At 35.4% G+C, this 25,481-nt stretch overlaps 1 protein-coding gene across 7 annotated transcripts in view; it reads right to left on the reverse strand.

Moving 5' to 3' along the window:
- AFG2A (AFG2 AAA ATPase homolog A) overlaps positions 1–25,481 on the reverse strand; it is a 331,896-nt gene that overhangs the window by 257,853 nt on the left and 48,562 nt on the right. For 6 of the 7 annotated variants that reach the window (XM_082728225.1, XM_082728226.1, XM_082728231.1 and 3 more), the window contains one exon: positions 4,566–4,775. The exons of the other annotated variant lie outside the window; for it this stretch is intronic. In XM_082728225.1, coding sequence (XP_082584351.1) covers positions 4,566–4,775 — 210 coding nt within the window. The remainder of the gene's footprint in view (positions 1–4,565; positions 4,776–25,481) is intronic. 7 annotated transcript variants of the gene reach the window in all.

Consider the following 25,481-nt stretch of genomic DNA (forward strand, 5'->3'; position numbering starts at 1 on the left):
AGATAGTACTGAGTTCCTATACCACCTCGCAACCCCCACTGCACACTTAGTTTCCCCAATTATTAACATCATATATTGGTATGGTACATTTGTTATAATCAACTAATAATAATGTATCAATACTGACTCATGAAAATCCATAGTTTATTCAGATTAGTTTTTATCTAATATCCTTTTTCTGTTCTAGGATTCATCCAGAGAACCACTGTAACATTATATTTAGCTGTCATGTCTCCTTGGGCTCCTCTTTACCCTGAGTTTCTCAGACTTTCCTTCTTTTTGATGGCCTTGGCAGTTTCAGGAGTATGGTCAGATATTTTATAGAATGTCTTCAATTTGGTTTTGCCTGAAGCTTTTCTCATGGTCAGACACAGATTATAAGTCTTATAGAGGAAGACCCCCAAAATAAAGTGTCATTCTTGTTATATCATACAAAGGTATACACCATCAACATGACTAATCACTGAATATGTTAACCTTGACCACCTGGCTGAGGTAATGTGTGCCAGTTTCTACACTGTCAAGTAAGAAACTCTTCCCCAATTCCCTTTCATATTGAACTTTTTGACAGGAAGTCCTAACTGTACGCAGCCTGCACTTAAAGAATTGAGTAGTTACGCCTTTCAAAGCTTTTTCAGTTACTTCTTAATATACTAATCCTCTCAAAGAGCTTATACAGATTAAAAAAAAACAAAACAAAACAAAAAACCGAGACCAAGAGAACTTATTTAAGGCTCCAGAGCTAAAAGTCCAAGGGTTAAGAATCAAACCAAAGCTATCTGAATCCTGGTTTAGTACTCTTTTCATTGTAACACAATTTCAAGATCATAAATTATACAGTAATAGGTAAATTTCAAGCTCCACCTTATTCAACCACTAGTCTCCTTCCATATACTTCCATCTTATTCATCAGGTTCCTGTTTCTTTGGCAGCGATCACTCTTTCTTATTAATTTCACCAACTCCTACCCCAAAGCCATGTTATTTTTCTCAGTTTTCTTTGTCCTACAGAAACGAATTTTTTTTTTTTTAAACTGTCCCAGAAACATCTTTCCACTTCTCTGAACCTGTCCTATAGAAACTGCCTAAACTACTTTCTCCAGTATCATGGTGTAATTAGTGAAACAAAGGACTGGGCATTAAATTAAAGAAGGGGGGAGGGGAATAAAAGACTGTATAATGCAGTGGTTCACAGCTTAGACTCTACACTCAGAAAGTCCTGAGACCAAATTTCAGTTTCATCTCCACAACTCCAACCTTGGAAAAGTTATTTCACTATTAAACATTATTATCCTCATTTGCAATCCTAGAAACTAAACTTAAAGCATTAAGTATATAAAGAGGTGTCTCTATACAGTTTTCCACACAGTATCTGCAAAATGGAAACTCTATGATTTATAGACTACCCCACAAAATTTTAAAACAAAAGCTTAAAGATAAACTTGGAACTTACCAAATTCAAATTATTTTGTACCCTTAATAATAGAACAGTAGGAGATCTAGATGAATAAAGAACAGTAAGTACTTAGAGTCGTGCATACTTTGAATAAAACAGTTTCCTGAAAATGGGATGTATTTTATAGAATTCCTCCTTGAGACAAGTAACAGAAGAAAATTTCCCCCCAAAAGTCAAGCATACCCTAAGCTCATTACATTCTAGTACTCACCAATAACAGCTACTAAAGGACTTGCTCAAAATCCTTATCAAATGCCTAACCACCCTTCTTCCAGAATCAGTTAACAGTTCTTCACAATGTAAAGAAGCCCAACTACCCAAGGGTAATTAATCTGTTGCAGCACTCCAGACAAAAGCAAGAGAAGCAGAAAGGAAATTTCAAATGGAAAATATTTTGACATAATTGACACAGATGACAAACTAAACATAAGCATATGTCAAGTGCTACAGTCTACACAAAAACACATATAGGTGCCAAAAGATATTAAGAGTCCACATAAGCCAAGGTGAAGTCTAAACTCTAAGTATACATCTTTTAATCACTGTTTAGGAAAGATGCAGAGGGGAAGCCAAATGGTTCTTTCATAAACTCAGAGAAAGAAATGTTTCAAATCTTTAAATTCTTTATTTTGGGAATTAAAGATAATTACAACTGTAAAAAATGTTAGGGAATTTTTTCTTTCAATACATGTAAGATACTTGTATTTTCCAATAGGCTAGAAAAATGCACTATCTACATTTCTCCGGTCATTTTCAAAATCTGTCAGACTTGTGATTTCAAAAGCTCAAACTTAACACTTAAATCCCTGGGAAAAGAAACACATATGTTACAACCAAAAACCAACTTTTCTTCATAGAAAACAACAACAACAACACAAAACTAGGAAAAATATATTATAAATTCCCAACTTCTTTCACTTCATTTCTGCATACATAAGCTACATGACATAGCTACTTTAAACCCTTCTCACAAGCAATGATGAGACAAGATGAAAAGACTGATAAAATGCAGAGAAAAACAAATTTTTTCATGTTCCCAACTTTTTCTTTTAGAGATTTTTAAACATGTAGGAAAATTTTAAAAATAGTAGAATGAACGTTCATTGTTTATTAAATATAATCTCCAGCCAGATTAAAATATTGAATAACACTGCCAAACTATATTAAAATGTATATTGAATAAAAATCCACCTTAAATAAAAACTAGTAAGTAGGATACTAAGCAAGTATGAACTCAATTGAATAAAAAAATTTCTTAACATCACTTATCCTTGCGTGTGTATGAGCTAAAAGAAAAATGAACATGAGTTTAGTGAAAAAGCTCAAATAAGTTAACACAAGCATGGCTATTTTACATGAACAGTGTGCAAGATAAACCTTTCAAAAAATCTTTGTACATTTTCTCACAGTGAAAAAAGTAAAACTGCCTAAAGTTCTGAAGTGTTTCATACTCAAAAACAGTGATAAATGTATTTCTAAGTAATCCTAAAATATGCCAGAAAGTAGTCCTGGTAACATATGGAACAGTTATCTTAGATTACATAAGAATGAGATATTAGTTCGTAGGAAATACATGTGCTCTTCTTTGAGATTCCAGTGTAAATAACTGTCAGTGCAGACCTCATCAAATAAGTTTCAGATATCCAGCAGACAGAAAAAAAAAAAAAATCAAGGGTTACAAATATACTACTGTGGAATACGCAACAAGGTAGGCACAGAAAAGAGGGAGATGACAGTAAAAATGAGTAGGAAGTTCCAGTAAAATAGCTATGTCCATTACCATGACATAAGAGAACAGGGACCAAAGAGAAATCAAGATGCCTTTGAAACTTCAAAATCACTCATTACTCCAACATTTAAAGCTGCAAACTTTAAAACTGTGGTTGTGATTCAGTTTAAGTGATCATAGTGAAAATGGTCTCTGACCCTATCTTCAGTATTTAATATATTTCACAAGATAATAACAAATATGTAAACACTAGTGATTGTGAAGATACTGATTCTTAAAAAGCCTAAACATATCTAAACATTATTACAAAAAAAAAATTTAAGTAAAAAGTTGACTCTACACTGAAATAAATTTTATGCTTTCAATTTCCAAGGACTTCATTCAGTGTTCTAAGATTGAAAACATATTTTATTATGAAAAAAACTCCTTGATACTATCAAAACAGAGCCTTTTATCATGTGCTTTTTCTGAAATGAATTTGATATTTAACAGAATGAAGTCATATATTTGTGATAAAGTCCATTCCACTAATGGATTTAAGGATTTATATATGTATATTTAGTAACTGGGTAGATGATCATATTGCATAAAAATTAATTAGAAATTAATATCTGGCCCTAGGGTGCCCGGATGGCTCAGTTGGTTAAGCATCCAACCTGATTTCAGCTCAGGTCATGATCTCAGGGTCTTAGGATGGACCATGTTGGGCTCCACACTCAGTGGGGGAGTCTGCTTGAGGATTCTCTCTCCCTCTGCCCCTCCACCTGTCCACATGCTGCTCTCTCTCTCTCTCTCCCTCTAAAATAAATAAATAAACCTTAAAAAAAAAAATTGGCACTAAAGTAAAAAAAACTACATGTCAAGTAAGATGATCTACCCCAAGTAATAGGGTAGGGCAATGAACAAATAACATATGTGTGTGTTTCAGAATATAAAACTTGTACAGATATTCCCTGACTAGAAACATGTTTTAAGGAATTTAGTTTTACCACATAAATTATTTAATTTCTTTGAAAACTTTATATAAATATTAAATCTACCTCATATTTATAATTAAGTCTTAACTAAGCAAAAGAGATTATTAGCACAATTAAAAACAGGAACTAAACAAGACTGGTTCCTATTATACATGGATATAAGAAATACTGAGAATCACAAAATTAAATAAAGTAGTCTTCTATAGTCCACCATTTTTGCTGATTATAAGCACTAGTTTATTTAGAGCTCATCCCCCTATATTATATTGCCATCAACCTCAAAGAAAAAAAAATCAGCTACTCCTTAAGATGCCTTTTCATGTTTTTCTAAGGGTAAAAATCAGATAATGGGTGTTAGTGGGGTTGGAATGAGAAAGTGGCAATTAAAAAATTTAACACCTTACCTTTATAGCTAGGAAATTCAGGCCACTCTCATTGGCCAAAGCTTTTGCAATCATTGTTTTAGAGCAGCCAGGTGGTCCATACAGAAGAACACCTTTAGGTGGCTGAATACCCATTCGAATAAAAGACTCTGGGTGTTTCAAGGGCCACTCCACAGCCTGTTTCAATTTCAGTTTGATATTTTCCAGTCCTCCTATATCTGACCATGATACCTGTAAAACAGAGCATTATCTAAATGTAAGTTTTGCCAGGAGAAATAGAGAGGGAAAAAAAATCAATAAAAAGTGCAAGAGGGGTACTAGAACCATTTAAGAATTTAGAAGATCCTTAAAAAGTTCTATCAAGAAGTAAATTACAGTACATGAAATGTGAGCTATATATTACAGAAATACTAAAGAAAAAAGTTTCCGCTTGTATCAATAACTGTTTAAATGACTGAACAAACTGTTAAGTCTATCTTCTATTCTAGATGGCTTAAAAAATTAAGTTACATCTGTCTGAAAACGGCCTGAATTAGTGATCCAAGGTCGCAGCTACATATATCTTTTGGGCAAATTTATTTGCATTATGTACTACTTCCAAAAATATTTCTGTAGATCCTTAGGGAACATACGATTTTTTCCATCTTTGACATATTCAAGAAGTATCCTCAAAATTTTGTTCCTTTTTCTCAACAAAGAAACACCTACCAAAATAAGACAACTCTTTACATGCTGTTTACTTAGTAAATATCCATTAAGAACTACATATCAGATAACATATATAGGAATAGAAAAATAAGACATGAGTACAAGCTTTACAGAACTTAACAACCTTACCAGTAATGTGTACATAAATAATCACAGTACAATGGAAAGGATGCTAAGCACAGTAACAAAGACACAGAAAAAGCTTTTGGGAGTTCCCAGGAAGAAAAGATTACTTCCAGCTGGAAGGCAAATCTGAAAGTCAACTTTTAAAGCATGGATGAGATCTGGAAATGTGAAAACAGGGCAATGGTCGGGTAGAGGCCAGAAAATTACAAAAGGCTCAGAGGAAAGTATGAAGGAGTAAGAGAAAAAAGATATGAGGGAGAAAAATTTAAAAAGGAAAGTTGAAACTATGTAGTGGAGGACCCTGAAGACTAGATGCTGGAGTTCAAGAACCTCTCTCTTCAACCTCTTAAAGATTTTTAATCTGGAAAGTGATATGGTCTGATCTGTGCTTTAGGAAGACTTCTCTGACAGGATTGCTTTAGAGAGAAGAGAGAATGCAGGGGTATCAAGTAAGGACCTATCACAAACATTATTCAAAAAAAAAAAACAAACTGAGATGAGGGTAACCACATGCAGAGTGAAGACACACCAGAGTGATACTACAAGCCCACAGCACGAGGGTTTTGAGGTTAGAGTAAGAAAGAGGGAGAATTTCAAGCTGAAGATTTCAATATGAGTTGATAGAATATGAATAAAAAATAACTTTAAGGGGGAAATATAGAAGATAGATCTTTATCTCTGGATATAAAGAGTTGAAACACAGACAAGGATATTCAAGAGACAAAAAGGGAGCAGTTGGAATGTAAGCATCATAAATGGAGCTCTGGAAAGGAGACAGAACTGGAATTTCAATTTCAGAGATCTGCATAAAAACTGCCACCAGGAGGGGAGAGATGTGGGTGAGGGGCAGATTGCTGGGCACCACCTATATTCCAGAGGCCAGGAGTAAAAAAAGAGAAAGAAAAGTTCAGAAAAATAAACAATTCACAAACCCAAAAAAGAGAAAGGTTTTGTTAATAGAAAAGGTTTTTTTGTTGTTTTTGTTTTTAAAGAACTTGTGAGTTTTAGAGAGGGGATACTTCGCTGTTGTTTTCGTTTTTTGTCCACAGAACCAAAGAATGCTATATTGCCAACCACAATCCTGGGATCAGATTTAGTTATTCTTTCCTAAATTGCTTAGAATTTATTTTTAAAAAGTAAGATTACTGGATTAAGAGGCATGAACATTTTTAGGTCTCTTGATGCATGATGTCAGTTTGCTATCCCAACTGCTTTATCTATTTTAGTAGCATGAATGATACGTGTATAATTTTCCTTTAGTATCATCAGCCTTGGGTTTTATTTTGCCTTTTTCCCCCGATTTCTGATTTCACCAACTAATAAAGCTAAAATCAAACTTGAGATCAATCCACATAAGCTTATGGCCCTAAAAATACAGGATCAACAAGACTGTTTACATAACTGTTACTGTTAAAACCAGGCCTGCCTAAAAATGTAGTGAATTGTCACACTAACTCAAAATGTAGTGAGTTGTAGTGAGGGGTAGTTGCTGCTTCTGCTTTCTGGTGTCTCTGATTTTTATTTTTCTTTTTAAAGTAAATTTTGAAAAATTTCAACATACACAGAAATTGAAAAATCAATACCATATGTGTATATACACTTTTTGCCAAAATTTGCCAATTTTTAATATTTGCCACATATGCTTTAGTGCATGCTCTCGCTTTCTCTCTACACACACACATTTTATCAATTTTTAAATTTGCCACTGAATCTTTTTAAAGTAGGATGGGAATGCCTGGGTGGCTCAGTTGATTAAGCATCTGCCTCTGGCTCAGGTCATGATCCCAGGGTTCTGGGATCAAGCCCTGCATTAGGCTCCCTACTCAGCAGGGTATCTGCTTCTCCCTCTTCCTCTGTTCCACCCCATTGCTCATTCTCTCTCTCAAATAAATAAAAAAAAACTTAAAAAAAAAAAAAGTAGGATGCAGATATCAAGACACTTATGAATAGTACAGCGTACTCTCAAAGAAATAAACATTCTGGGGTGGGGGTGTGCCTGGGTGGCTCAAAGCCTCTGCCTTCGGCTCAGGTAATGATCCCAGGGTCCTCGAATCAAGCCCCACATTGGGCTCTCTGCTCAGCAGGGAGCCTGCTTCCCCTCCCCACCATGCCTGCCTCTCTGCCTACTTGTGATCTCTGTCTGTCAAATAAATAAATTTTAGAAATCTTAAAAAAAAGAAAGAAACATTCTGGTAAAAGAGTGTTAAGGAGGATAGTCAACAACTATCAAAAACTAAATAGAGGGGCGCCTGGGTGGCTCAGTGGGTTAAGCCACTGCCTTCGGCTCAGGTCATGATCTCAGGGTCCTGGGATCAAGTCACCCATCGGGCTCTTTGCTCAACAGGGAGCCTGCTTTCTCTCTCTCTATCTCTCTCTCTGCCTGCCTCTCTGTCTACTTATAATCTCTCTCTCTGTCAGATAAATAAATAAAATATTAAAAAAAGAAAAAAACTAAATAGATCAGTAAGTACACAGTATTTAAGAAACACTGGTCAATAGATACAGCAACAAGGTTACTGAATTGAGTGGTTTAATCAGATCAGTTTTTGTTTTTATGCCTTTTAGCAGTGGAATATACATACACACAAACCGCAAACACACAGGAGCACATACAGACAGTATATACATGTTATGTATAAAGTATAAAAGCTATATTTATAATAACTACCAGAAATGTAAAAGTAAAGGAACACTCCTTAAACTTGTGAAAATTAAAATAATAATCTTGCATGATGCCCATTCAACTGTTACTATGCAATTATTATACCTCTACAATGAGAACAGCACAATGTCAATGTGCTCCACTAGGAGCAGACTTTCCATGTCTTGGAGCATGTTTGAGCTTTACTTTTTTTTTTTTTTTTTTAAAGAGAGGGGGAGAAAAAAAGAGAGAGAGGAAATGGGTAAGGGGAGAGAGAGAATCTTAAGCAGGCTCCACACCTGGTGTGTAAGCCCAAGTCAGGGCTTGATCTCACAACCTTGAGATAATGACCTGAGTCAAAATCAAGGGTCAGATGCTTAACCAACTGAGCCACCCAGGTGCCAAGTTTTACTTTAAGTAATGTAGCCTTATAGCAGAACACTTACTCAAGCTAATTTAAATAAGTACACATACACAGATAAAATTTTCTTAAAGGTTAATCTAGAATTACTTTCCTAATCAATGACATTTTATAAAAAATTCAATTATATGCCTATAAATGCCTAGGGAGTATTTTTTCTCAGGTTTTTATGAAACTAAACCCGGCAAAACTTCATTACAATAAAATTTGGTTTTCAATACATTTGTGTGTGTTTAGTTTTAAATCAGTCTTTTAAATAAAGAGCCTTGAAAAAAGAGTTTTTTAAAATGACTTAATATCAGATATTAAGTACTTCCATGAACACACATGGAAATCACCAATATAAACACAAAGAAATCCATGTGCTAAAAGATGATCTCTGTAGTTAATAAGGATCAGGGAGTACGAGCAAACATAGTCACCTAAACCAGAGTTGGAGGGGGCTTATCCGCCAAGCTAAATTAGGATGCTTTTAATAGGAAAACGGAGTGTTCATTGGCATGGAAGATGCCAAAACACAGATGCCACTGTATGGACCTAGTAGTCTGTGCGGAGGAGTTGGCCCACTGCTCTGAAAGCTGCAGCAAAAGAGAAGTGAAACAACCTTGTACCCTATCTCTCTGCTGAGAGAGAGCTCTTGTTTCATCAGTTGTTCTTCCTCTATTACTGTTTTGATCGTATTTTCCATATATTCTTTCCTTAGCCTACAAATATTCCCTGTTTCTCCCTATCCTGCAAAACCTTACTTTGATATTGTATCTATCTAATGTTTTATCGTCATTTATCTCACCACTAAACTTTTTGAAAGATAGTTAATACTCCTCTATTCCTACTGTATTTATATCTCCCACTTTATACTTTAGTTTAAAGTATTTATCTTGCCAAGTGGTAGGAAAGGAGTATAAAAGAATAAGATAGGGGCACCTGAGTGGCTTGGTTGGTGAAGCGTCTGCCTTTAGCTGGGGTCATGATCTTAGGGTCCTAGGATTGAGCCCTGCATCAGGCTCCCTGCTCAGCAGAGAGCCTACTTCTCCCTCTGCCCCTCCCCCCCGCTCATGCACATTCTCTCTCAAATAAATAAATAAAATCTTTAACAAAAAAGAAAAAGGATAAAGATAAAATGTTTAAGACTGGTAGGAATCCAGGGAGTTGAGGGAGTTACACCAGAAGGTCTGTAGCCTCTCAGGAAAACACGAGGCGATGTCATGTGAAGAAATATCAATTAATCTAACAAATACTGACTAAATGCCTATTTCATAATATGCTGGATGCTGGAGACAAAATAGTTCTTGGTCCTACTGAGCTTCTGACCTGACGGAATGCTCCCTTAAAGGGATGTAATTCCATAATTAGGCAATTCCTATATGGCATGGTACATGCTATAGTCACAGAATTTAAATGCATGGTCAAAAAAAAATCTTTTCAAAGGTGACATACGAGGTGGGATCTGATAGCACTAGTCAGCTGAAAACAACAAGAGGTGCCATGGGAGAAAAGAGAGTCAAAAAAGCATCATAGATTAGAAGAACTAAAAGTAATTCAGTATGACTAGAATTTAGGGAGCCAGGAAAGGACCGAAAGGAGTAGAAACAAAGAAAGTTAGTTCGCAACAGAGGAAGCTGTCTGACCTTGAAAACTCATAAGGCATCAAGAAGTTAGGACCTTATTTTGAGAGATATAAAGAACAAGTTAATCAGGGAAATGACACGGTCAAATTTCTGGAAGATGACTGTGGCTACAAGACAGAGTAGGGATTAGACCTTGGAGGGGATTTCTACAGTACTTCAGATAAGAGATGGTAATTATCTGCACTAAAGTAACAGCAGTGGAGCTATACAGAAAAAAAAATATTAAAGCTTTATTAAGCCATAGTAAACTATATTAAATAAGGCAAGCCAATGAGTTTTAAAAATTAATTAGATCTGAAGAAGGGGTGATGAAAAAGAACATGGAATCAAGGGTAATAGCCATGATTCAGACTTAGGCAAGTAAGTAATTGAAAATTACATTAAAAGAGGGGCGCCTGGGTGGCTCAGTGGGTTAAGCCGCTGCCTTCGGCTCAGGTCATGGTCTCAGGGTCCTGGGATCAAGCCCCGCATCGGGCTCTCTGCTCAGCAGGGAGCCTGCTTCCCTCTCTCTCACTCTCTCTGCCTGCCTCTCCATCTACTTGTGATTTCTCTCTGTAAAATAAATAAATAAAATCTTAAAAAAAAAAAAAAAAGAAAAGAATATTACATTAAAAGAGAGGTGCCTGGGTGGCTTACTTGGTTAAGCAACTGCCTTTGGCTCAGGTTATGATCCTGGAGTCCCAGGATCAAGTCCCACATCAAGCTCCCTGCTCATAGGGGAGTCTGATTCTCCCTCTGACTTCTCCCCTCTCATACTCTCTCTCTCATTCTTTCTCTCTCAAATAAATAAAAATCCTTAAAAAAAAAAAAAAAAAGAAAGTTATATTAAAAGAGAAAAAGCAACATGTTTGGAAATTAAGGAATAGTTTCCAATTATTATATTGTGGTTGGAATTTAAATTTCTCAAACGTGAGATGGTGAGGATAGACATTTGGAAATTGTGCGTATATATAAGAGTTATGTCAAGGTGTTAGAATGTGAAAATGATAGGAAATGAGTGAAAAAGAAAGGCAATAAAAGAAATTTATCAAAAAACCCACTACTGTGGTCAATCACATAGACAGCTCGCTACAACTAAGTCTAAAGCAGTTTCCTATTGTCCCTTGCCAACTGGCTGCAAGGTGAGCTGGGAGCAATGAAACTGACCACCTTTCCATGCCACCATCAACCATTCAGAAAAACCAGTAAGTGTCTATCTCATACTCAGTCCCATACCAGGTACCAGTCTATAAAATCCTTGCTCGTAGGATTAAAACACAGTAAATAAAAGACCAAAAATAAATTCACTCTAATTACTGCATGGTGAATGAACTTAGTAGAGAAGGTAGGCGAGACTGGATATGGAAGATGCAGTTAAAGACGGTGGCTTGGAGCAGGATTACAGCAATGAGATGGCAAGGAGGGCCAATTTGGGCATGAGACTGTATTTTGTAGGCAGAACCAATAGGACTTACTGATTAGAATGTGAGGGAATGAGAGGGATCAGAGGTAACTCCTGAAAAAAAAAATTTGGCAATTCTTACCTCATATGATATATAGCCTATAAGAAATTACAAAGGACAATATAAAAATTATCTTTTTTCCCAACACCTAAAAATAGCCATTGTTAATGGTACCTTCTAGTCTTTCTAATGTGTATATGTTTTCACTGAGATCATAAGGTATTCACAATTTTATATATATTTTTTAAACTTCATATTTTTTTATATTATAGATCTTCCAGTTATTGTATGACTTTGGGTAATTTACTTGCTCTCTCTAAACTTTCTCATCTAGAATATGGGGATAATAAAATCTAAGCTTCAGTTTTGTTGTGAGAATTGAACAGTATAGTTTATATATATATATTTTTTTAAAGATTTTATTTATTTATTTGACAGACAGAGATCACAAGTAGGCAAAGAGGCAGGCAGAGAGAGAGAGAGGGAAGCAGGCTCCCTGCTGAGCAGAGAGCCCGATGCGGGACTCGATCCCAGGACCCTGAGATCATGACCTGAGCCGAAGGCAGCGGCTTAACCCACTGAGCCACCCAGGCGCCCGAACAGTATAGTTTATATTAATTGCACTTTGCCTGGCACACAGTAACTAATAAATACTAGGTATTAGCTTATTTAAATGTCTGAAAGATGATTACAATGAACAGTTATATTTTGAAGGATTAGTGACAAAAGATAAAAGCCAATCAGGCAACTGAATTTGTAGTTTCATGAGCAATCCTGAACTACCATAACTTTTCTATTCTTTAGCTTTGCATCTGATCATTTACATTTCTTAAACTAAAGGTAAATAAGTTTTGCATTTTAATTTAGCACCTAAATGCTAAATAAATAAACAAATAAAGTATGAATAAATCTACAGCTAAGATATTAATTCAAAAATGAATATAAATCAGCTTAAAGAGTTTGCTATTGCACAGAAGAATCTTAAAGCATAGAAAGCCATGGGAAAAGTTAGTCTGTCGGAGAAGAATAAATACCAGCATGACATCAAAAAATCCTAAAACTAGAGCAGGAATTCAAAAACTAGCTGGTTCACTATTCCACCTTCAGACAGCTTTTCATCTTTCAACTCTCTCATCTTTCAACAAATACTATTTAATGCTTTTTAAAAAAATTTTAAAAAATTCTGTAACTCTCTTTTTAATAAGTTACACTATATCATAACTGCTAGAAAATTATTTCTACAATCTAACTTAAATCACTTCTGATAATAGCTGGGTCCTTTCTTTCTTACTTGGTCCTTATGAAAACAGTGAACAGCTGCTCACATGTGGCCTTATAAGTTTTTGAATTAATAAGAAAGTTAGAAGTAAAGGAACAGCTGTCAAACAAGTACAGACAGAGCAGCGAGATAAATTTCCCAAGGGAAATGCCCTCCACAAACCTCTTACAGTACTTTCTGGACAAGCATCCATCCAACAATACACAAACCAAAACCAAAACAAAACAACCCCTCAAAATGCATACCCACAGAGGCCAAAAGGCTTGATCAGGTTTAAAAAACAAACAAACAAAAACAAGCAAACAAAAAAAAACAACTTAGCAAGAAGTTCCACAAGGACAAAGTAAAAACTAATGAATTCAACTGCAGATATTAGGAGATACACTGTGAGAGAGGAATTCAGTAGCTCCTGAGGCACTGACATTGTCTTTACACATTTGTGAGTCAAGATGCTCATATCTGCCTCATGCCAAGGTTTATACTGCCAGGTACAAAAAAATTCTTTTCAAAGTGTTATTTTTATAGAAAATATTGTGACAAAGAGTACTTTTCATTTTGTTCTTTTATGCTAACAAGTCCCAGGAGGAGGACAAGAAGCCAGGAGTTAGCAAGTGAGTTGGCACTTGTCCAAAATTCTCTGCGTGGTCACACATTAACGTTCAACCAATTCAAATATTATTAAATATTTATTTTGTTTAGAAATCATAAACATCTCAAATTACTAAAGATACTAAGTAATGCAGAAAGAAGTAAGTTGAGAAAACCCAACCTCCAAGATCCAAAAGAAAGATCAATACACTTGCAGATGCTTCTTTAATGGAGGTAAAGCAAAATTAGGAAGCAGTAAGTATTCAAACTGTGCTCTTAGATCTAAGTGAAAATAAGTGAAAGCCATTAGCTTTATAGAGTGAAAAGACAAAAAATATTTTCCCCCATGCTTTCAAAACACATTCTATGGAGGTTCTTGGGGGAAAAAAAAAATAGTCAACTTTTCAATTGTACTATAGTGCTATAAACTACAGCCTCTCTTTCTCCACCCAATCCATTAAAAATAAAAACTTCAGAAAAAAAAAAAAAAATACAACAGCAAGAAAGACAACTAAGTGAGGACTCCGAAAAGTAAAGTAGGTGAATTGCGAGGGGAAGTACAAATATAGAGAAGTGCTCTGCACAGGGTGGTAAGGGGTGCTGAGTATTCCAAGTATGTTTTCCTTCTCTTTTCTCTCTCCACTCAGTTTCTCCCCTCTCTTCCTGTTTCACACTTGGTTGAAAATACCTACCAATTTCAGAGGTAAGAGTACATGGAGCTTAAAAAAGTAGATGAGAAAGAATAAAACAAACTGCACTCCAAAACTTTGCCATTAATTGCAAACTGCCACTAATCTGGGTGATTTTGTTGTTCTTTAGTAAATCACATTATGGACCTCACTGGAACATATAAAGGCTATGGGAGACAGATGCTCCTATAATTACTAATTAATAAGGAAAACAAATTAAGGCAAAGAAGAAATAAACTAGTCAAGTAAAAAAATTATAGATATCCTCCCAAATTATAGATATCATGGAAAATAACGATCAACTTAAAGGCAAGTGTTTTAAACAAATTTCAAACTGTTTAAATTTCATAATCAGTTGAATGGTTACATTAAAATCCAAGTTCAATTTCTAAAATATCATTACCTTACAATCAAACTTTAATTAGGTTTACTATGATCTGTTTTCAGAAAACTGGCTATTCATGAACCTTATAAATATAAGATCATATTATTATTTAAATAAGCCTCCCTTAGAAAACAAAACCATACAAATTAATTAAACTTAAAAATAGATACGGGTGGGGCGCCTGGGTGGCTCGGTGGGTTAAGTCTCTGCTTTGGGCTTGGGTCATGGTCTCCGGGTCCTGGAATTGAGCCCCGCATTGGGCTCTCTGCTCAGCAGGGAGCCTGCTTCCCTCTCGCTCTCTCTCTGTCTGCCTCTCTGCCTACTTGTGATCTCTGTTAAATAAATAAATAAAATCTTAAAAAAAAAAAAAAAAAACAATAGGGGTGGCTGGGTGACTCAGTTAAGTGACTCCTAATTTTAGCTCCAGTCACAATCTCAGGGTGGTGGGATCAATCCCCACTCCCAGAGTCTCCAGAGTTGGCAGGGAGTCTGCTTGGAGTTCTCTCTCTCCTCTCCCTCTGCCCCTCCCTGTTGTGAGCATGCTCTCTCACTTGCGCTATTTCTAAAATAAAGAAATAAATCTTAAAAAACAAAAAATAGTACTCATTTCCAAAATGAGCTTTAAAATACAACCTACTTTTGCCACAAAAGCAAGTCCAGGAAAAATCTCATAAAAAATGGAAACTTTAAACAAGAAAAAAATAGCAGCAGTAACAACAACAAAAAAGAAAACTCACCATGAAAATTATATAAAGTCTCACCTAGAAAATTCTTCATATCTCATTAAAAATTTTATATTTTTTCTAATTTACCAAATTCCTTAAATAATCTAACTGTGAAGAGAAAAAAATGCTTTGAATATTTAAGGAAATTGCTTAGAAAATTCCTGCCATTCTTACTCTGGCATAGCAGAACTGGGAAAAGATACAGGAAATCAAAAATGTAAGAACAGGGGCGCCTGGGTGGCTCAGTGGATTAAGCCGCTGCCTTCGGCTCAGGTCATGATCTCAGTGTCCTGGGATCGAGCCCCGCATCGGGCTCTTTGCTCAGCGGGAGCCTGCTTCCTCCTCTCTCTCTGCCTGACTCTCCACCTACTTGTGATCTTTCTCTCTGTCAAATAAATTAATAAAATCTTTAAAAAAAAAAATGTAAGAACAGAACAAAGAGAAAGGGACTTTTACAAACTAGCCCCCCAAACCCAGGCGCTAAACAAGCATAAGTTCCACAAGTTTCTCAAGTGAATTTTCAATTAACTACAGGTAATAGGTGACAAAATGTCCCAATACTAAAGAAATATAAAAGGTCCAGAAAAAAAGTTTTAAATAGTAAAAATTTTAAAATGAATTTTGTCCTGATTATTGTTCTATGGGAATTACAAGTGAATAATCAAACAGAAGGTCTCTTTTGTTATATATCCATGTATCACCAGGACCTTCTTAAAATAGTGCCTATGTATTACACATGCTCAATGTGTAGCAAAGGAATAAATTAATAGGCAGACATACATCCCTTGTATTATTTTAAAAATAAAGTGGCAAGGGGTGCCTGGGTGGCTCAGTTGGTTAAGTGACCGCCTTCAGCTCAGGAGTCTGAGTCCTGGAGTCTGAAAATCGAGTCCCACATTGGGTTCCCTGAGCAGTCTGCTTCTCCCTCTGACCCTTCATTCCTTGGGCTCTCTCTCTCTCACACACACTCTCTCTCAGATAAACAAAATCTTTTTTCAAAATAAATAAAGTGGCAAAAGAGGGAGAACTAGCAGGGAGGTGGGCTGGTAGGAGGTGAGATGAAAAAAACAGAATTAGGAATAAACCAGAATGTGTAGTCAGACCTAATGAAAAAATGTTGCTAACAAGTAAAAGTGTACAAAGGTTATACGTATGCCTTGCATGACATTTTCTAGCCCAGATCTGTCCAAATAGTTGAATCATAAATTCAAACCATTTCCTCTGATCTCCTTTGATGGTTGGTTGACAATAAAAATTTTTGCATAATGGAAATAAAAACCCTCCCCTGCCAAGACTGTACAAAGAGATGCTCCAAATTTTTGTGAAATAGGAAACAAAGGGAAAAAGTCCCCTCTATGTCAGAAAACTGAGCAAACTTGTATAAGCAAATTTCCTAAGGAGCTTCAACTCTGTCTCTTGAGATACAGACCAGAAAGGGAGTTCCGACATGGGAAAAAAACCAACGCTGGCCAGAAAGTCAAGATGTTGGGGAAAAAAGATTACTGTTGATTTTGGCTTGAGGCAACAGGTATAAGGAGAATGCCCTGACAGAGGAAAGGGGATATCAGAAAATATTTCTTAGAGCACAGTCCTAATGGCAAATATTGAGAAAAAGAACAAAGGATTTTACCTTATAGTTAAAGCTTATATGGAATGCTGAATATGCTACATGTAACAAATGAGGGTATGAATGTTAGTGGGACAGAACAAACTTGGGAGCCAGGCCTGAAAGACACCACAAGACAATTCTGGGGAATAAGCTGCCTAGAGAAATGAGACATATATTTTACACATGTTGTGCGTTCAGTGAGACAGGTCAAACAAGTCTCAGGAACTAAATAAGCAAGCCTACGCGGTAGACCATTGAGCAAAACTTGACTCTCCTAGAGTAAAATTTGTTTGTCTTTTATAACTTCTGATAGGTATGGGGGCTCATATGTTAACAAGTATCAACAAGAGAGCCAGACTCCCATAGGTATAGTTGGTAGAGGTTTAAATATCAAATATCCATTCACTTACTCATTTATTCACTCACTCACTCACTCACTCTGATATATTCATTTTACTTAAAGGTTATTATGTTTGGAATGTCTGGCCAGACTCTAAGAATACAGGTAGGTACACAGAATGAGGTATGAGGAATGAACAAAACTGACACGGTCTCTACATCATTAAATTTACTGTATGGAAGAAGAGGCAGATATTAAAAAAGTGCATTAACAACTGAATAACATAAAAGAAGAGATGCATATGAGGATAATGGCAGAATCATACTGAGGGACATGAGTTTTACTCTAGATTCTAATCTGATAAAAGAGGCTCATTTTAGCTTCCCTAATCTGTGACTTGAGCAATTACTACTCTCCTTCTTGGCTTCCTTTCTTTGCTATCGCTAGGCAAATCTAAAGTTGTGTATATTAGACATCCTGACACGTTATTGAAAAAAGCATAGTATGACAGTTAAACATGGATTAAAAACATCAACAAGAAAAAAGAAAACAAAAAAAAAAAACCCATGGAGAACAAATTCTGCATATGAGCAGCACATCCACCTAAAATCTAGTTAAGTACTCATGAGGGGCTGAGGGATTTTTAAATCAGATAATTAAACGTTCAAAATTAGTAATACATCCTTGTCAAGCCGGGATGAAAATGGCCTTTCACCTCAGTGGCATTCCTCTCTAAATCCCTTAATATCCTAGCCTAACCATAATAAATATAGCAGTCAAACTCAAATTGAGGGGCATTCTACAAAACACCTGACCGTATACTCAACACTGTCAAGGCCATCAAAAACAAGCTAAGAATAAATGGTGTCACAACCCAGGGAAGCCTAAGGAGACATGATAACTAAATGTAATGTGATAACCTAGATGGAATCCTGAAATACACAAAGGACATTAAGAAAAAAAATTAATGAAAGCCAAATAACACATGGAGTTAGTAAATACCGTGCTGAAAAAGGTTTAATTCCGAAGGCCTGGGTTACTTAAACCCTGTGCATTCTAAGGAACCACCAGACTGGCCATTGGAACCCTTCTGGGAGATAATCTCTGGCCTTTTAAATATTGTGCCTGATAAGAGTGATTTTGTACATGAAGCCTTGGGCTAATGTATACCAGTTTGACCAGATAAGCTTACTCTGACAATGTGATTTGTGATTTAAGAACAACCGTTTTTGCTCCAGAAAGGGCTGGAATTTAAGTAGCTAAGTCAGACATGCAAGTGGTGTATGGCTACATGACTGACCTCAAATAAAACTCTGGACACCAAAATTCAGATGATTCTCCCTGGTTAATAACATTTTACACATATTGTCACATCATTTCAGGTAGAATTAAATATGCTCCCATGTGACTCCATTGTGAGAGGACACCTAGAAGCTTGTGCCTAATTTCTCTGACTTCATCCCATGGGTCTTTTCCCTTTTCTGATATTGATCTGTATCCTTTCACTGTAATAAATCATAACCATAACTATAATGGCTTTTGAGTCCAGTCAGTCATCATAGTGAATGAAGCCTGAAGGTGTTCTTGGGGCTCCCCAACAAAGACAGATGATTACATCATAATAAACTTAGAATTCTCTAGAACTCATATTCTCACATATCCCAGTACTCCTAGTACCCATCTATAGCCCTGGACATCAGGAAAAAACTCTTACCTCAGGCCTTTAAACTTACTATTTTTTTTTTTTTTTAATTTACCTCCAGCTTATAGTGGAGTTCTCAGACACCTGCTAATTTTCAGATTAAGTTTAATCACTCTACCGTATTTTTCCTACTTTAGCATCATATCCCATTCGACTTTATAGCACTGGTCTTTCTATTGAGTCAAAACCAGAAGGTTCATTCTTAATACCCAAAACAAAACAAACAAACAAAAACAAGTTACATAAAAAACTAGAAAGCATTTCTCTGAAAAGTACATGAAATTCTGATACAGTTTTAACATGGGATATTGAACACATTCCACCCTGTGGGCAGTTTTTAAAAACTGCCAAATAAGAATGTCTGGGTGGCTCAGCTAGTTAAGCATCTGCTTTTGGCTCAGGTCATGATCCCAGAGTTCTGGGATCCAGTCCTGCATCCTGGCTCCTTGCTTAGCAGGGAGCCTGCTTCTCCCTCTGCCTGCTGCTCTCCTACTTGTGTGTGCTCTCTTCATCCCATTCTCTCTTTCTCACAAATAAATAAAAATCTTTAAAAAAAACAAAGAAACAAAAAAACCCTGCCAAAGAGAGACATTTGTTTCTGGCCAGTGAGTAAAAGAGGTAAGATTTACATTTACATTTCTGTCTGAAAAAGTAAAAAAGAAAAGAAAAAAAGAAACCTGAAGATACTGACAAAATATACAAAACATTAATTCTCAGAACACAACAACAAAGAACAATGATCCCTAAGAGAAAGGAAACCAAAGAGCTGCCTGGAAAAAAGTCACAGGTTATAGTAATGAAGGGGAAACATAGGAAGAACCCACAGGCTCCCTGAGATGAGAAGATAAAGGGAGGAGCATAGGGAAGCCAGAGGCTAGGTATCACAGAGCAGAGGATTAGAGATAAAAGAAGTCCATAGGGAGAGAAATCCTGAATTCTGATGAGGGTCTCCTTCATATGTCTTATTATCAGTGTAAACACGTGAGAAAAACAAAATGAAGCAGGGTAGGGTGTGTGAGAGGAGCCAAAGACCCAAAAGGAATAGAAGGAATAGTGTCTACTCTCAACAGAAACCTCATAATTACCCAGGCATTAAGTGGAGTACCAGAAAGAATCTTATCCCAGTACTAGGGAAAAATTAACCTTAGAGAGAACATTGCTCTGGTCCTACCTAAAAAAACTTTAAAAGCAAGATGCACACCCCACCCCACCCCCCAAGTAATCAAGCTATTTCCAAGTAACATAACCACATCTCAGAACAAACTTCAGGAGTATTTTTATGAATATAAAAATTATCCAGGTGCCAATAAGGTAAAATTCAAAATTTCTGGAATTTAATAAAAAATAACCTGAAGCTGATCCAGAAATTACAGATGACAGAATAAAGACATAAAACAGTTGTTATAAATGTATTCCATATGTTCAAATAAAGGAAACACTGACAACACTAAGTAGAAAAAAATATAAAAAGGTTAAAATCAAATTTCTAGAGAAGAAACTAATTTAATGTCTATAATTTTAAAAATGCAATGGATAAGCCTAATAGTGGATTAGATATTTCGATGCGGTGGGGGGTGGTAAAACAGATTACTGAACTGGTAGACACAACAACAGACATTAAAAAAAGAGAAAATTTTTAAAAAAATGTATACAACATTACTGAACTTCAGAACAATCTCAGGCAGACAAATGTACATATATTTTGAGCTCCAGTGAGGGAGGGAGGCAAGAAACAAACTAAATATAAAAAATAATGGCCAAGTTTTTTCCCCCAAAAATTTGATTAAAACTATAGACCCACACATACAAGATCATCAATGAACCAGCATAAGAAAGATGAAGAAAACTACCAAGGCACATGATAATTGAATTGCTTAAAACCAGTGATAAAGAGGAAATATTAAAAGCAAACAGAAGAAAAAAGATATATCACATATGGAAAACAAAGAAAATGGAGACAGCAGATTTCTTTTCAAAATGACTGCAAGAAAGAGTGGAGCAAAAGCAACTTGAGGGGAAATGAGAAATAAAAGATAGGACATCATTCTGATCCTGCAGACATTAAAATGATAACATAAATCTATAAAAGACTAACTCCATCAATCTAACTATTAAGGCAAATGGATCAATTCCTTAAAAGATACAAACTATCAAAACTCACTCAAGAAAAAAAACAACTTGAATAGTCCTATATTTATTAAAAAATTAAATTGTACTTATGTCTTCCAAATAATTAATGAAAATTCTAGGCCCAGATGGTTTCAGTGGAGTACATTTAAGGAAATAATATTAATTCTACACAATTCCTTCCAACACATATATGATGAGAACACTTTCCAACTCATTTCATAATGCCAACATTTCCCTAACACCAAAACCAGATTTAAAAACTACATAAAATAACTACAGAACATTATCTCGCATAAACATGTATGTAAAAATTCTCAATAAAATACTAGCAAATAAAATCCAGCAATTACATAAAAAGGGTAGTATATCACAGTCAAGTGAAATTAATCCAGAAATACAAGACTAATCCAACACTGAAAATCAATGTAATTCACTATATTGACAAACTAAAAAAACACATTATGGTTATTTCAAAGATGCTGAAAATGCATTCAACAGAATTCAACATGCATTCAGGATTTAAAAAAAAAATCTCTCAGCAAACTAGAAATAAAAAGAAACTTAATAAATAACTTCTTAAGAAAATAAAAGCTAACATAAGAATTAATGACGAGGGAAGGAAATAAAGAGTCGTTTCAATAGATATGGAGTTTCAGTTTGGGAGAGCAAAAAGTTGTGCAAATCTGGAGATGGATGCTGGTAATGACTGCACAGCAATGAAAGCATACTTCATGCTACCAAATTATACATTTAAAATGGTTAAAATGGTAAATTTTCTGTTATGTATATTTTATCACAGGTTAAAACAACAACAACAACACTTTTCCCATACTGGGTTTTCATGGCTGCAGGCTATAACCATAGTTTCTATAATGTTATGGTTACAAACACAGAGCAGGGTTAACCCTAGCTGGAGGGTAAGGGGGGTTAAAATTACTAAAGACATAAATGTAAAAGCTAAAACTACAAACTCTTAAAATATAAGGTAAATCTTCATGACCTTGGATTTGGCAATGGTTTCTCAAATGTGGTACCAAAGTACCAAAAGCAAAAAGGTACACTGGACTTCATCAAAATTAAAAACTTGTGCCTCCAAAGTCACTACCAGGAAAATAAAAGAGGCAGCCCACTGAATAAGAAAAAATAATGCAAATCATACGTATCTGATATCAGGTATCATATATCAGATAAAAGACTTTATTCAGAATATGTAAGAATTCTTACTACTCAATAATAAAAAGACAAATAACCCAATTAAAAATGGGCAAAGGATCTCAAAAGACATTTCTTCAAAGAATATACACACAATGGCCAATAAGCAAATGAAAAGATGCTCAATATCATTAGCCTTTAATGAAATGCAGATCAAAAACTACAATGAGCTATTATATCACACCCACTAAGCAACAACACTGGATACACTGCTGGTAGAAACAGAAAATGGTGTAGCCACTTTGGAAAACTGTTAGTTCCTCAAAAGCTTGAACACAAAATCACCAATGATCCAGCAATTCTACTATTAGATATAGATCCAAAAGAATTGAATAGAGTTGCTCAAACAAAAACTTGTACACAAATGTTCAAATGCAGCTTTAAGGGGCACCTCGGTGGCTCAGTGGCCTGAGCCTCTGCCTTCGCTCAGGTCATGATCTCAGGGTCCTGGGATTGAGCCCAGCATTGGGCTCTCTGCTCAGCAGGGAGCCTGCTTCCTCCTCTCTGTCTCTGCCTGCCTCTCTACCTACTTGTGATCTCTCTCTGTCAAATAAATAAATAAAATCTTAAAAAAAAATTAAAACAACAACAACAACAACAAAGGCAGGTTTAATTACAATAGCCAAAAAGCAGACGCAATCCAAATATCTATGAATGGATAAATCAATTTGCTACATCCATAAAAATGAATATTATTTGGCAATAAAGCAATAAAGTACTCATAATGACGCATGGATGAACCCCAAAAGTTTTATGCTAAGCAAAAGAAATGAACCACAAAGAATCAAATATCTTATATTTCATTTATATGAAATGTCTAGAATAGGCAAAAATATAGAGATATAAAGTAGATAAATGTTTGTCCAAGGCTGGTAAGGATGGACAGGTTGGGAGATGATGGGTAAAGGGTATAAGTCTTCCTTTTGGGATGATAAAAATGTTCTAAAATTGACTGCAGTAATGGCTATACAACACTTTAAATATACTAGACCATGAAAATATACACTTAAATAGTTGAATTGATATGTGAATTGTGTCTCAATAAAGCTATTACCAAAAAAAACAAATAAACATATATTTATATGGAAGGCTAAAAGAACTATTACTGAAAAATAAGAACCTTTATAAACCAAAATCCTTCACAAAATATTCTGTCATTTAACAAACTTCTATTATTTAGTTATTACCATTTGCCAGCAGTGGGGATACAAACAGTAAGACGAAAGGTCCGCAGGGACATATGTGTATTTTGTGTGTGTGTATGAAAGGGATCACATTACAAGATTTTTGCTAACTGAGAGATCAGAAAGCAATTTTTCAGGCAGAGAAGACAACAGATGCAAAAACAGGAGTGGTTCAACAGGAGAGCATAATGGCAGAACAAAGTGAAGGAGGCATGAACCAGGTTACAAATAGTAAGCTAAAGAGCTTGGACTTCATTCTAGAGATGATCAACAGGTAGTCACGCTGATGGCTTTTAAGCCAGATCAGTAATTGCTGTTGGGAAAAATTACTCAATGAAGTGTTGGGAGGGACTGATTAAAGGACAAGATCAGATGTGTGTGCAGTTCTGTACGAGGTGAAGCAAAGATGTGTAGTTCTACAAATGAAGCACACCCATCCTACCGGTGAGTTCCTTTACACTAAATGAAAATCGGTGTTTTTTGCAAACACTCATCAGTATTTACTGAGTACCAACGAACTATAATATACAAGTGCAACAGATGCCTCTATGATAATCTCATCATTATTTATAAATTCAAAAGAAGGCACACATCAGAAACAGCAAATTAAGAGCTTTCTTTCCTTCTGTCATCTGAAAGGAAGAGTGATTTCACCAAAGTTAACCAGGATCAGAGCTGAGAACAGAAACTGTTGATCTTTACACTAACTTTTGTATCTCTCTCATTCCTCCCCTAGACTATAAGCCTGAGAAAAGTAAGGTATTAAAAAAAAAAGTGGAGTGAAAGAGTTAAACTTCTAAAATATTTAATACAGTTAAAAGTACAATCTTGATTTTGGCACAGAGTATTTCCTGGTTAAAAGTAATCTACTTTCCCAAATGTGCTTTCCTATTCAATTGTTATTACTTAAAACTATAAAAATGCACAAGAGAAGTTGGCAGGGAAGACTGGGATCTTGGGAGTGATAGAAGACACTCTTCTGTCTAGACAACAAGAAGCAAAATCAAAAGAAACCGAATTCAAAAGCCCTGCCAAGCACCAATATGGAATTAATAGAATTTCCACAGGTTGTATATCTATTCCAAAAAAAGCAATCTGTTATTTAGTAAAGAATCACAAAACCCTCGATCCTTTGAATCTGTAAAAAATAAATAACACACAGAATACAAGTACTGTTTTTAAAGAATAGAAACTCAAATTCCTTCTAATTATCCTGAGGGTACATTGAAGAATAAAATGTAATTATGGTCAATTAAACTATTTAACTCAAATCTCTGCACAAGAAAAGTAATGCTAATGAGCTCATCCTATGAAATTCAACTGCCTTGTCACATCCTGATGTTCTATTCTCATCTGAAAAGATGCCAAATGAAAATACATCAGTAAATTTTGAATATGTAATTAGTGAGACAGTCTTTTGATTATTCATATAATTAAGTTTGCTACTTTTAAAAATGAAAGTAAATGAGGTACGTTTATTTAACTAATGACATTTGGTAAACACTCAACTTGACTGTAATGCTTCTAATGCTAGGTAACTAGACCGCCACTCCACCTCTAAGTTTAACCTGGATCCAAGCTTACAAAGAAGTTCAGTGCTATACAATTAGTCTTGAGGCTCTGGTTACAGTTAATTTTATAAAAGTGGGTTCACATGAAAGTAGAGCCCTCTCTTTTTATTGGCTTTTAGCTTATTCTGAACCAAATGTCCAAATTCTGAACACTACAGTCCAAAAGCAATACCGAAAGTATAAAGATGGATTATTTCCAAATCATAAAACAACCTGAAGCTATATAAAATAAAACAGGGAAAGCCAGGGAGTATGGGTGGAGATGGTTTAGGATGCATAAATGAATTAAACTTGATGGTAATCAATCTGTATATATTTGGTTAAGAATGCCATTTATCAGTGATAATTTCTATGGTACATATCAAATGACTTATTGCAAAGATAATATGTAAATACAACTATTAAAAGCACTGTATTTTTGGGGGGGGTTTCCTTAATAAAAAGAGAATTTTTGATAGATCAAGAAAGCAGCATGTTTTGGCAGATAATATAAAGGACTACTTTGTATCCTTCCAGAATAGACAGCTTAGCACAATTATGAGCGACTTTACTCCAAA

This window comes from Mustela nivalis (assembly GCF_964662115.1).
Source record: "Mustela nivalis genome assembly, chromosome: 4".
In the NCBI taxonomy this organism is placed as follows: Eukaryota; Metazoa; Chordata; class Mammalia; order Carnivora; family Mustelidae; genus Mustela; species Mustela nivalis.